The sequence below is a fragment of the Polistes fuscatus genome, unplaced genomic scaffold (genome assembly GCF_010416935.1).
Source record: "Polistes fuscatus isolate 324 unplaced genomic scaffold, CU_Pfus_HIC Scaffold6, whole genome shotgun sequence".
In the NCBI taxonomy this organism is placed as follows: domain Eukaryota; kingdom Metazoa; phylum Arthropoda; class Insecta; order Hymenoptera; family Vespidae; genus Polistes; species Polistes fuscatus.
This window is the reverse complement of record NW_025113140.1, coordinates 7,279,407-7,292,621: the sequence shown is the minus strand read 5'-3', so window position 1 is coordinate 7,292,621 and position 13,215 is coordinate 7,279,407. Positions and strand designations below refer to the sequence as shown.

General features: G+C 29.7%; 4 protein-coding genes and 1 long non-coding RNA gene across 7 annotated transcripts; 3 read left to right on the top strand and 2 right to left on the bottom strand.

Annotated features, from left to right (window-relative positions):
• The first annotated feature begins 332 nt into the window (after window positions 1–332).
• On the top strand, window positions 333–1,276 carry LOC122523589. The gene is made up of 3 exons (XR_006305328.1): window positions 333–843; window positions 932–1,119; window positions 1,238–1,276. It is a non-coding gene; the product is annotated as an uncharacterized LOC122523589 (long non-coding RNA).
• Window positions 1,277–1,963: 687 nt separating this feature from the next.
• LOC122523310 (serine protease snake-like) lies at window positions 1,964–5,711 on the bottom strand. Its single transcript, XM_043644984.1, has 6 exons — window positions 5,668–5,711; window positions 3,768–3,954; window positions 3,169–3,281; window positions 2,689–2,942; window positions 2,392–2,561; window positions 1,964–2,232 (listed from the first exon to the last, which is right to left on the bottom strand). Exons 1-6 carry the CDS (start codon window positions 5,709–5,711, stop codon window positions 2,065–2,067), a joined length of 936 nt encoding a protein of 311 aa, XP_043500919.1. The 3' UTR covers window positions 1,964–2,064.
• Window positions 5,712–6,064: 353 nt separating this feature from the next.
• On the top strand, window positions 6,065–8,466 carry LOC122523588 (serine protease snake-like). Its single transcript, XM_043645440.1, has 6 exons — window positions 6,065–6,367; window positions 6,442–6,672; window positions 7,124–7,388; window positions 7,565–7,827; window positions 7,940–8,097; window positions 8,238–8,466. Exons 1-6 carry the CDS (start codon window positions 6,277–6,279, stop codon window positions 8,409–8,411), a joined length of 1,182 nt encoding a protein of 393 aa, XP_043501375.1. The 5' UTR covers window positions 6,065–6,276; the 3' UTR covers window positions 8,412–8,466.
• Window positions 8,467–8,858: 392 nt separating this feature from the next.
• Window positions 8,859–11,211, top strand: LOC122523586. Of its 2 annotated transcripts, none has more exons than XM_043645438.1 (4): window positions 8,859–9,126; window positions 9,383–9,531; window positions 9,612–9,858; window positions 9,957–11,211. In XM_043645438.1, exons 2-4 carry the CDS (start codon window positions 9,392–9,394, stop codon window positions 10,602–10,604), a joined length of 1,035 nt encoding a protein of 344 aa, XP_043501373.1. In that variant the 5' UTR covers window positions 8,859–9,126; window positions 9,383–9,391; the 3' UTR covers window positions 10,605–11,211. The 2 variants fall into 2 exon arrangements, with proteins under 2 accessions (XP_043501373.1, XP_043501372.1); XM_043645437.1 differs by having other exon boundaries at window positions 9,035–9,126; window positions 9,367–9,531.
• Window positions 11,115–13,185, bottom strand: LOC122523585 (interleukin enhancer-binding factor 2 homolog). 2 transcript variants are annotated; one of them, XM_043645436.1, is made up of 5 exons: window positions 13,013–13,185; window positions 12,334–12,640; window positions 11,942–12,248; window positions 11,602–11,859; window positions 11,115–11,503 (listed from the first exon to the last, which is right to left on the bottom strand). In XM_043645436.1, exons 2-5 carry the CDS (start codon window positions 12,631–12,633, stop codon window positions 11,217–11,219), a joined length of 1,152 nt encoding a protein of 383 aa, XP_043501371.1. In that variant the 5' UTR covers window positions 12,634–12,640; window positions 13,013–13,185; the 3' UTR covers window positions 11,115–11,216. The 2 variants fall into 2 exon arrangements, with proteins under 2 accessions (XP_043501371.1, XP_043501370.1); XM_043645435.1 differs by having other exon boundaries at window positions 13,018–13,179.
• Window positions 13,186–13,215: the final 30 nt, after the last annotated feature.

Below are 13,215 nucleotides of genomic sequence, written 5' to 3'. Positions count from 1 at the left end.
AGACCGCTTACTTTAAACATTATAATTGTAATTAGTTTCTTTTAACTTCCCAATTAATACCATATTCTTTTACCCCTTTCCTTAGTTCCTTCTATCCATTTAATATACAGAAACTAATTACTTTATAATGTTTCTTTAATAATTCTTATATTTTTACAGGTATTCCTTACCTTTAATTTCCCCCACCAATCATCATACCTTCCCTATTTCTTTCACTTTCTTTCTTTTCCTTTATATTAAGTATGTTCACGTGAATTAGCATGCATTCAAGTGAATTTACTTAACTTTTGAGGTGGAACAACTTTTAGATTTTTTTTTTATTCGCGATTTGATATGCATAAAGTATGCATTTAGCATAGGCACCGAAGCGACACATAGTCGATTCGGTCGCTATCCGTTAGTCAGGCCTCACCGGTCCTGCCGTTGGCACGATGGTCGGTCGACTTGTGAAGCCTAGGTTCCTCGTAATATATATTTTTAGGATGCGTTTTTTTTTTATTCGCGATTTGGTATGCATAGATATGCATTTAGCATAGGGACCGAAGCGACACGCGTTGGCGATTCGGTCACTATCCGTTAGTCAGGCCTCAACCGTCTGCTGTTAGAGTAATGGTCGATCGTTGCGTGAAGCCTAGGTTTCTCGTAAAAAAAATTAGAGTCAGTGGATTAGTCCGATCGGGGGGAAACCACTTAAAACAAAAATCGCGAAAAGTTCCACCTCAAAAGTTCTACTTTTCCCTATTCTTTTCCTATTCCTTTTAATATTTTCTTTGCAGGATAAACTATGATGCCAAATTCCGTCCAAGAGAAGAAGGAAACGAACCTCAGGAGGACTGAGTTATGGTAAATTGTAGTAGAATATAATTATTTCTATAAGTAAATGAACTTTTTTAATTCGTTTATTGTTTCAAATAACAATTCCGACCAAGAGGAAGGGGATGTGGATTAGAAGATGGACCAGAAATGGACTAAGTTATGGTAAATGGTAGTAAAAAATAATTATTTTTATAAGTAAATGAATATTTTTAATCAGTTTATTGTTTCATATAACCATTCCGTCCAAGAGGAGAGGAAAGTGGATTAGAAGATGACTAGAAGAGGACAGAGTAATGGTAAACGGTAAAATAAAATAATTATTTCTCAATATAAATGAAGTATTTTAATCCATTTATTGATTTCCTCGTAGCATTGCACATGTATGATAATTATTTTTAATGTATTTTCTTTATTTTTACAGATGCCATGGATCAACCAAAAATTATATGCATTTATTTTTATAATACTATATTTTAAGTAGATTGACAATTATTATGTATAAAATATTCATTAATTGTAATCTCCGTATGCGTATTTATCGAAATTATATTAAAGTATATTAGTTTCCAAATAAAATTACCGATGTTACTTAAATTTTATTCAGATGCACTTCCTCGGTTTCATTTTCTTATTCAGTATTTAAACTTTTCTTTTTATTCTCCATAGTAATTGCAAGGATTTTCCGAATAAAACTCTTAGGGTGGGGCCTAAGAGTGGGGCTTATTAAAAAACGTTCTCGGGGCTTTAATTTTCTATGGTTTCGATTTAATTCGGATGGGGACATCTTCAGGATGCACATCCCGGGTCTTCAGAAGCGGTTACCTCCTCGTGGTTAGACCTGGGCAATGGTATTTTACTTTCAGTATAATGTTTAACATATTTTATATGTTAAACATTCCATTGCAAGTAAAATCTAGCCAAAGACCGCTTACCATAAACATTATAATTGTAATTAGTTTCTTTTAAATCCCTAATTAATATCATATCCTTATATTCCTTTTTCTCCTTTGTTCCTTTTATCCATTTAATATACAGAAACTAATTACTTTATAATGTTTTTTAATAACTTTTATGTATTTACAGATACCAGGGAGTAGTACAAAATTGTTGAAATTAAATTTGCGATGTATAAAAGAGATTGCATTGGATTAATTCATTTCATTTTTACAGTGCTAGAATAACATTTCTTTTTTGCAGGTTTCTTTTTTAAATCATAGCTGCAATATATAATGAATCTTGTTTCATTCGTTATGGCCAAACTATTGATTCAATCCAATCCAAATATGAACTGACTCGAGTGTAAACAGCTGGTGAATTTTTGAATGCACAAAATTTTCCAAAACTTGTGATACCGACGATGCTGTAAGTGCAATAAGGATTAACGAGTACTCGTTGCAATGGTCCACCACTGTCACCCTATAAATTAAAGAGAAACAAATTTATTAATGTCGTAAAACATTTAATATAATTTTAGATTAAATTAACATTTGTATAAATCAAAAATTAATGAAAAATATCTATACTAAGATTGTAGTTTCGATAATATTCGATTTGAATTATTTTGTTAACAATTACTTGACACGTGTCTTTGCCACCCTCCATCACTCCAGCACAAAACAAATTTGGTATGAATCCCTTAGGCAAATAACGACTACCTAAATCGAATCGATATCGTTTTTTACAATCCTTCTTCGATATATAATCCAATTGCACTTTCATTAAATCCTTGCTACCTGACGTTGCATCTAAATACAAAAATGAATAAAATATATAATTAGTCTTTTTAATTTGTTAGAAAATTTGTAATTCATTTCGTTTGGTATTACGAAATAAAATTAATATAACGTAGTTTATTGAATATATTGTACAAACCGAATGCTGTTTTTCCAAATCCAGTTGCAATAGCTTTCTTTCCAGGTGCTTGAAAATGAACTTCAAGACAGGCTGGTCTAACTCGTGGATTTAATTCCAAAGGTCGATCTAATTCTAACAAACCCAAATCGTGGTACTTGGAAGGTAATCGATAATCTGGATGCTTTATTCTACGTATTATTGTTCTTTCTTGCAAACTATCTTCGTTTTCTTCTAAATTCTTCACACCTACTCTTACCATTGTCGCAGGACCTCTGAAAATGCAAATTTATTTACAAAAATGATCGATCCAATTGTCCACCATAAACAACATTTTATACATAAGCCAAGCAATAATTAAATTCATTTAAATAAATTAATTAATTTTAAGAAGTCGAATGAATTTAATTCAAATTTTCTTATCTTCTTTATCTCTGGTATATGCTCTGATCTCAATTAGAAATAAATTATCTCGTAAAGATGATAATAATAATAATATACTTATTGAGTGATTCCAAACAGTGAGCTGCACTTAGGATATATCTTTCCGAAATGATACTTCCTCCGCATTCCCATGACACGTCTGATAAGTTTCTACCAAATCCAATTGCAGCCTGCAGATAGAAAAAAAGTAATACTTAATTAATCAGATAATTAACAATTATATTAATAATCAATAGTACTATACACAAAGTGAGCGAGACAAAATTGCGATATAAATAATTTTTTTAATTAATTACCCTTTATTTTTTTAAATTTTATTAAATAATTTGTTGTAAATAACAAAATAAAAAATCCAATTACGAATTTGAAAAGTTTACAAAATAGGGTAATTGATTTTTTAAATAATCCATATACTTTTGGCTCTCACGCAAGAATTCTTATTACTCATTATTATGCAAATTATTATCACTATGATTATTAATAAAACATAAGTATCCTGTATATTATTTTTTATTTCTATTTAATAGGTCAGTATTTTTAAAAATTAGCGATCATTATTTTGCAAATTAAGTCATTAAAATGTTGATTAACTTGTTTCAATCGAAATGTGAAAAATTTTTAATTATACATTTTAATTTTTTTAAATTTCCATTTACCATATGTGGAAATTCAGCGGTTTTAGTTTTAACACCACCAACGATCAATGGTGTCTCAACGATAGCACAACGAGAAACATTATTAAAACCGGCTCCGATTCGAAGGACAGGCGAAGCCTCAATTTCATAAACCAGTTTACCGTATTCCTTACATTCTAGAAAAAAAATTACACAAATGAAAGAAGTTCTTTATAGTAAAAGGAAAGTAACAAATAAAAAGAAGAACTACATGCGTCAATCTTTACGCAGGAGATAATCGTTTTACTATAGAACCGATCGATACCAAGATTATATTCTCATGTTAGAGGTTTTAAAAATTTGCATTTTCTTCATTTTACGATAATTAATAAAATAATATTAATCGTGAATCGGGTCGTTAACTTTTATAACAATTATTTTTGTAAATTAAATTAAATAACACAGGATGCAACACAAATGTTGAACGAGAAAAGCTATTAAAATTATAAAAAGAAATATTAAATTCAATCGTAAAGAAATCTCAAATGGAATAAAATTAAAACAACAACAAAAAATACACGAACTTTCTTCGCTTTTTCTGGAAAGCGTAACTATAAATAATATCATAAACTGTAATAGAAAATACACGACGTTAACGAAATTTGATAAACATTTTCTTCGAAGATTCATATCGTTTAATCGAAAGAAAACACTTCGACGAAGTCGATACTCGAAGATCTAAACTTTAAATAAAGAAAAATCATGTTAAAAAGTAATTCATTCTCGTTCTATCGAACATTCTAATCTCGATCGTTAATCATGCATTGTTAACGTGCTGAAAATCATAAAACATTCGCGTTAACGATCAATGAAAGTATATGCATTGCATATACAAATAAAAACTTCTTTGATTAGAAATTAATTAATTTAATTAAAAACAAGAATTAGCGATTTCAATTTGGCATCAACAAATGACACACTCAATCCGGAATATTACAAAATTATTGAACGAATTGGAAATCCTTAAGGTAAATGTAACACATAGAATATTAAATATTAGTTTAAAATTAATCGAGCCAATAATAACAATAATACATTTTATTTAATATTTCGTAATTGCTTTATTGTTTAGTGAGCTCTGTATATTATGTTAAAGATGTGATTTGATATTCATATTTCCTCCAATTTACTGAGAAATAACGAGATTAGATATTACGAGAGAAGAAAAAGAAAAAAAGAAATATTAAAATGAATAAATTAAATATAATTTGTATTCAGTAATTATATAAATGATATAATCAAACTTATATATCCTAACTAGAACTTATTCTAATGAATCATAAATTTCGAGACTATTTTTCCTCTTACCATGATAAATTATAAAAAATATCATTGATAATTATTAATGCGAATAAACAACCAGTTTTCTCAGAGATGCGATTTGAATTCTCATATAGCGTTTTCAATGTATTCATTAATAATCGAATAAAAAACAAAATCTCGCGAGAATAAATTTTACTTCAAAGTAATTAGTACAAACGAGGAAAGATCTGAAGCAACATGTTTTCTTTTATAGTTAAGATACCTATATTTTTTCAACGATTATATTACGAAGTTTCAAATATCTTCAATATTATCTTGAGATATGATAATATTTTTATAATTTATGTCTTGTTTAAAAAAAATTGAGGTCATTAATTAGATAACCCAATTACGAGTTGCTCAGAATAATTTATTTCAGTTATTTCATTTTTCGACGAATTGATTTTTAACATAATAAACGAACAAAAATATTTTGTAGAAAAGATAAGAAAAATTGTTGAAATAAATCATCACGTTTTAAAGAAATATTTTACGTAAGAAAAAATCCGGTTACGTGATCTCAATAAAATGAAGTGTCTCAATGTCAAGAAATTATAAAAAAAAATATATTCCTTCTTACTTCCACCAGACAAAATGACTAGACGCATAATATGACTTCGTCATATGTATTTTCTTCTAACAAAACAAATCATCTTTCTTCTAAAATATTTATAATCGATTGCAGAAAATCGATGATCAATTTGAAGAAGTTAACTGATATATTCGAGGAAAAGAAAAAGGAAAAATAAAACTAAATAGACATTGGATAGTATAATAGTAATGACGTAGGAAAATTCTTGTAATGGGGAAATTAAAAAAAAAAAAAAAAAAAAAAAAAAAAAAAAGAAGAAGGAAATAAAAGAAAAATAATGTTTAATAATTAATGCTACACGAAAGATATTGAACCGTCATAGAGTTCAATAAAAATACTGATTCTTGTTAAACGAGTTGGATATTTTTACCACCTCCACGAACTATCAATCAGTGAAAGGATTTGTGGTGGGGGAAATGCGAATGCTACGAACTTGGATAACAAAAAGGTCAGTCGAGGAAGAGACAACAGTAGTAGTGATTGATTATCGAGAACGTTTGGAAGTATCTACCAACGACAAAGAAACTACGAGAAAGAATGAAAAATATGCGAAGAAAAAAATAGTGTTCAAGTTTATTTCATTTTCCTCGATAAAAGATGTTTTCGTTGACGTTAACATCGACAATCGTTTCCCTTCTATGTTTCATTTCGATCATTTTCCTTCAAGTTCATGGTCAACAGGACGAAGGTAAGACAAATTTTTCGGATTTGGATTGAACATATTTTTGGAACGTGACGTCACAAATGTACGTTAACTTTTAGGAAGCAAATGTTCTATGAATGGGAAAAAAGGAATTTGTAAATTAATATCTGATTGTATTCCTGTGTATAAGTCTTTACAAGCCGGAAACCCGCCAGAAAAAAATTGTGGATTTATAGGTCGTATCCCTGTAGTTTGTTGTCCCGAAGATGAGACCCCTACTACTGATAATAAAATGAATATAGAAATACCAAATCCAACGAATGATGGACGTGGTACTCTTGCTCGAGAAAGTGAGTTATAAATTAAATTAATTATTCATTATTTTTAATTGTACAAAATTATAAAACAATTAACATAATATAATAATTGAAAAGTACAAATATATTAAATATAAAGTATGTTCCGTGTAACGCAAATTGAAAATGTAGAAATCAAATTTGTTCTTATAAATCTTTGTTCTTAAGAAAAATAATTTTGATAAACATGTTCGAGTACGCGTCAATTTGATTAAACTTACAACTTAAGAAATAATAAAGAATCTTTGTTAGATAAGCGTAAAAATAGAATCGATGTGAGTGTTATCGTCGTACTGACAATAATACTAAACCCATTAAAAAAAAAAGTACATAATTGAAATGTTATATTCCAAAAGAAAAATTAATATATGAACAAATTCTGATTCTATAGAGTTTAGCTTTAACAGAACATCCTGTACATGAATATTGTTTTTTTCTTTCTTAGAATGTAAAGAATATTCTCAGTACGTCTACCAACTTAAACATCCACCACTTTTTATTATCGGACAACAAGCGGTTAACGTCTCGACGTGCGGTATAAAGGGTAAAACATTGATCGTCGGTGGTGAAAAAGCAGCTGCAAGAGAATTTCCCCACATGGTAGCACTCGGTTTTAAATATAGTGAAGGTATTAGATGGGACTGTGGAGGAAGTTTGGTCTCAAAGAGATTCGTTTTAACTGCTGCCCATTGCTTACGCGCAGTAGATGGGTGAGTCAAATTATCTAATTAAAAGTTGTACTAATTAAAAAATAACATTTCTCTCTCTTGCTCTTTCCCTTTCTTTTTATTTTTCTTGTTGTTTATCAATCTTCCAGAGATTACACGCTTATCCATAAATATATTGAAAGTATGAAGGAAATTAATCTTATTTGTCGTTTTGTTAGTGTTGCTCCAACTGTAGTGCGAGTTGGTGATCTCAATCTGGTATCAACGAATGATACAGCCAATCCGAAAGATTACAAAATTATTGACAAAATTCGACATCCACAATACAAGCCCCCTTTGCTGTATCACGACATTGCTTTACTTAAACTAGAAACCGATGTAGAATTTAATGAATTTGTTAGACCTGCATGTTTGCAAACTACTCTACCTGATTCACCTGAAAACAAGGCTACCGCTACAGGATGGGGTATCGTTAATTATGGTAAGTGTGTAATAACATCGAATATTAAATATTAATTTAAAATTAAACGAAACCTATAATAAAATACATTCGAATAAATATGAATTTGATTTTTTTCTTTCGAATATTTTAGACACCGGAATTAAATCGGACGATTTGTTAAAAGTCACTATAAATGTCGTTAACCAAACATCTTGCAACAAATTTACCTATTCAAACATTCAATACAATCGTGGTATAGTCGACGAATGGCAAATATGCGCCGGTGAATTTGGCAAGGACACTTGTGGGGTATATTGTATTTTATTTTTTATTTCAATTTGAGATATGTCACTCGTCCATTATTTCCGTTCAATTGCACACCATCTTTGTATAATAAATATAATAATTTATTAATTCACTTACATGTGTTTATATATATTATATTTTAGGGTGACAGTGGCGGTCCATTGTCAATTTTCAATGACGAAAACTATTGTATGTACAACATCATGGGTGTTACCAGTGCAGGTCAAATATGTGGTTATTTTTCTCCAGGAATCTACACGAGAGTATATAATTATGTTTCTTGGCTGGAAAGTGTAATCTGGGCAGAACACGGTTAATAATATTGTATTTTATACCGAATAAACGTATCATTTTGTACTTCATTAATAATAATACTCATAGATTAATTGAATTGACATTTTTATCAATCTTTTCTCACAATTTATATTTCGTCTTAATTCTGAGAACACCAAAAAAATGAACCAAAAACTTTTAACATTTATTTCACATAAATCCTGATCAAAAGAAACAAACGAGGAAAACCAAATCTTATAACATTTAATTCTGAACGTAGATATAATTTCATTGATTAACATTTTATATTGTGAATATATATATATATATTTATTTTTGAGATTGATCGTTCGAATAATTTATTTCGGATAAATAATTATTGCATTTTTATTTAAAAGACAGAGATAAGGAATTTGTATAAAATATATATGTATAAGTGAAAAGGAAGGTAGACACACATTCCAAAGTATATTCGACATTGATCTTTAGACGCGCAAGCGCCGCCAGATTTTAGCTAGTTCAGTGTCTATCTCGGTCGAATCGGTTTCGTTCTTTCACACGTTTCAAGAGTCTAACAACTGTATCCGTTTATTTGCGTTTTCTACTACCTACTACCTACTATCGTTGAAAAGCTTCTTGATCTTTAGATCAAATATTGTGTGCAACGTAAAGCAATCGATACTGGATTCAATCTCTTATTTGATTCCCTTATATCGAACATTGACCAAGACTGTAGAAAAAAAAAAAGAACAAAAAATAGTACGTCGAACTCTACCCCAACTATATTGATGCTTAACAAATTTTCAATAATAATATTTTATATTCGTTATTTAAATCCAAAATAAAAACAAAAAATGAATTCCTGGGATTATTAATTAACATTAAATATAATATACAAATGATATTTTTTATTTGTATTCTCTCTTGTTTTTTTTTTGGAATTAATTAATATGAATATTTATTTTAATTAGCGAAATAAAAATAATTGTATGTATATAGGTATACGTGTGTTTAGCTTAATTCAATGTCGGCCATTATCGATGCCTGTGGAAATGACACTGGATCACCTTCCATGTCCAAAGCGGAAGATAATTTATCGAATAGTGATGGACCATTGATTAGAAAGAGCGTTCATCAAAATAGTACCAGTAGTCTTCGTATAAGGTGATTATGAAGATTCCTATCTCATATTAATCATTATAATTTATATATATAATTGTATAATAATAATAATGATTTCTTAGTTCGGAAAATGTTAATGGAACTACGATCGTTACGTCGCGTGGATCAACGCCGATCGGTGAAAAATCATCGAGGAAACGTTACTGCCTTTGGACGTTAACATTTTTCTTGGCAATAATTGGCCTGTGTAATTTATTTTTAAGTATCACAATTCTCGCCGTGTTAAGAATCAGTCAAGGCATGGAAGCAATGGAAATGATACCGGACGAAAATCTCGTCAAATTTTACGGCCGTACGGATTTGGACAAAGTATTATTGTTGAATTCCTTTTTACACAATATATTTGTTAATACATGTGATATTACATTTGCACGCTGATTATTAAATTCAATGAAATTTGATTCTAGCTTTGCTTACAATCCGGCGTATGTCAAAGTTACGGCGACGAACCGATGGAAATATCAACGGACGATGGTGGTATTAGAATCGACGTTAAGGATAAATTGGATCAGGAAAGTTCACGTTCTCGTGTAGAACTACTTCCAAATGGTACGAGCATATCCCAAGTTAAATCGTTCGAAGTTAAAGATTCTCGTACCGGGGCAATCTATTTTACAACAGATTTTCCTAATTTTGGTCTACCAAATGGGGTCCAGAAAATTGATGTAAAAATAGCACAGACTCATAGAATAACGTCTCCGGTTAACGAAAGTTTAACAATCGATTCGAACGATCGGATTTCATTACACGGTGCTGAAGGTATCAAAATGGAAAGCAAAGAGATCGTTTGGAATGCTAGTAACGATGTTTTTCTTAAAAGTCTCAATGGAAATATCATATTTGATACGAAAAATGGTGTTATTATTGATATGGATAATATACCAATTGCACCGATGTTCGTACAAAATCCTACAGATCAAGAACAATTTAAAGTATGTATTTGCATGCCCCAAGGTAAACTTTTCAAGGTTCCTGTACGCGTCGGTGCCAATGTACGATCTGTCAATTGTGCTCGTATCAGTCGAACTCCCGAAAACGATCCTTGTTTACGGTAAAAACTTTTTTATATAAAAATATTATTTCAATCTTCTTTAGATGCTTATTTCTACGACGGAACGCTCGATATACACCAAGTGTTTGAGCTGAACAAATAATGTCATATCATTTTTCTAAGATTGTCTTCTATATCTTACATCTTAGAAAATTTCGTATCTTTTTAGCAAATTAGTGAATTCGTCATCGTTATAATATTGATACAAAAATATAAATCTATATAAAGAGAAGATACATTAATCTAAAAGTTAACGAAAGACTTAAAATTTTCGTATCATTGTTACATATCAAAACAATAAATATGATATTATATTTAACGTAATAAAATATTTTGTAGATTAAATTGAAGGGCTTTTATTTTATAGGTCAAAAATGATATGACCATTATCAATCTAGAAATAATACATATGATTCTAATAAGAATGGGACTTACAATTAATTATCATGCCATTGTCGTTATAAAATAAATCTTTGAAGTATTCGTCGTCGATACAAAAGAAAAAATCTATCACTTTTGATAAATGTATAATACGTTATATTAATAAACACAGATTGATGACATAGATAAGTGCTTTTTTACGTCTTACAATGAAAGTTATAATCAATCATTGAAGTTACGCATTTTCTGTAATCATTTCTTCGTTACTTTCTTCCATATCTTCTTGTTGTTCTTGTTCTGTAGGAGGTTCGTAAGCTTTGTCTAAAGGACTAGCGACAACACCACCTGCCCATACACTCATTTCAACAGCTAGTTTGTTAGTACCCTCCAGAAGTGGTCTATAACCACCATGAGCTAAAACACGTAATAGGGTTTGAGCAGTCAAACACACTAAATCCTGCTGTTCCAAAGTCATCGCAGTATGAACACGAATATTGCCACCTTCGCAAGGATCTGAAATACCTGAAATAAAATAAATATATTTATATAAAATATTAATTAGATATTACACTATTTTTAGATTATTTTTAACTGAAGAAATATACTACTATGCTACTCACCAGCAGATCCTGGAAGAAATAATCCTGAAGATAGTAATTGAAGAACTCTCTTATAAGCTTGATTTATTGGCAATGCCTGTCTACTTGGATTATTCATTATTGCATTATGCGCAAGTAAATCCAACATCCATGGTGACAACGGTTCTAATCCTTCAAACCTACTTCTAAGATCACGCAGTAATCTAATCAGAACTTTAATACTAGAATGATGAGCGTTTTCCTCGAACCAGCGAGAGTGTCGAATTGCTGCCAAGTGTCCTACAAGAATAAAAAACTAAATTATATTTCTTGATATATAAATATAAGTTCTTCAAAAATTAACTCATAATAATATAATCACCTTGACAGATTTGTACATCTAAATGTTGATCTGATTCCAATTTACGTAAATTTTGGTGTAAGGTTGTAATTAATACTCTTACGGTAGCTTCATTATTTGAGATATCAAATCCACGTTCCGTCTGTACAAGCCTGAAAACTTCTTTGGGATTTCCAGTCTTAAGATCAGTGTTGACTTTCGTTCCTAGTGCTTCAACCGCTGTCTTAGTTGGAAGTGTTTTAAGAATTACAACAATATCAGCAATATTATGACCTTTGATCATCGTTCCTTTTTTAAAACTACCAACTTGTCTCACTTCTTCTAATTGCTGTAAATGCAAATATTTTTGTTTTCATAAGTACATTAACATTTTTCTAATAATAATAAAAAGAAGAATAATAAAATTTACATACACATGCTTCGAAAGTTCCAGGAGCAACAATTAAATTGTCCAAAACACTTTGCAATTTTGTAACCAAATTTAAAATAGAAGTTTGCTCTTTCTGAGTCGGACACATATCCGTATTCTTTTTCACAAGAGCAGATTGAAGATCAGACTCATCTGGGGCGGCTTTAACACGAGGAAATGCTACTTCGCACAATGTATAATCAAATGGATGCCGTGGTAGAAATTGTTTCCTAGGAAATCCTATGCCACGTCCCATACCACCTCTTCCACCTCTGAGCATTCCACCACGTCCTCCTCTTACCATAGTGTTTCTTCAAAATTAAAAAATACATATTTTCTTATTATTTCTCATTAATTCTACTAATTAACAAAAATGTTTTTTCAATTTCTTTGAGCATGATCTTTTTTCTTAAAGTTAACACAACTTATAATAACAAACATATAATTTCTGAAATAGAAAATTAGTTAAAACAAATGATACATAAATTATCTTTAAATATGATAAAATTGATCAAAGATATGCGACTAAATCAATAAGAAACGCATCAAACTTATAATTTAACCTAAAATGAAAGTAAAACTATTAGCAAAATTCTATTGCTAAAATGAAATTTTTTTTATATTCACCACTGATAGATTGAAATAAGAAATTACAATAAATAAAATATCAATTTAACTATTACTTTACTTGTTTTTAAAATAGATGTATGCTGAAACCGGCTTTAGTAATTACTGTTGTATTTGGAAAGCGTTTTGGAACAAGGTTAAAAATAAGATGGCGTTCTAGCGTATCAAAAGAATAACTGTATAATCAGCGTTGTAATTTAATCGTTTTTTATTAATTTTAATAATAATATAATTATGTTTTGAAAATTTCATAAGATTT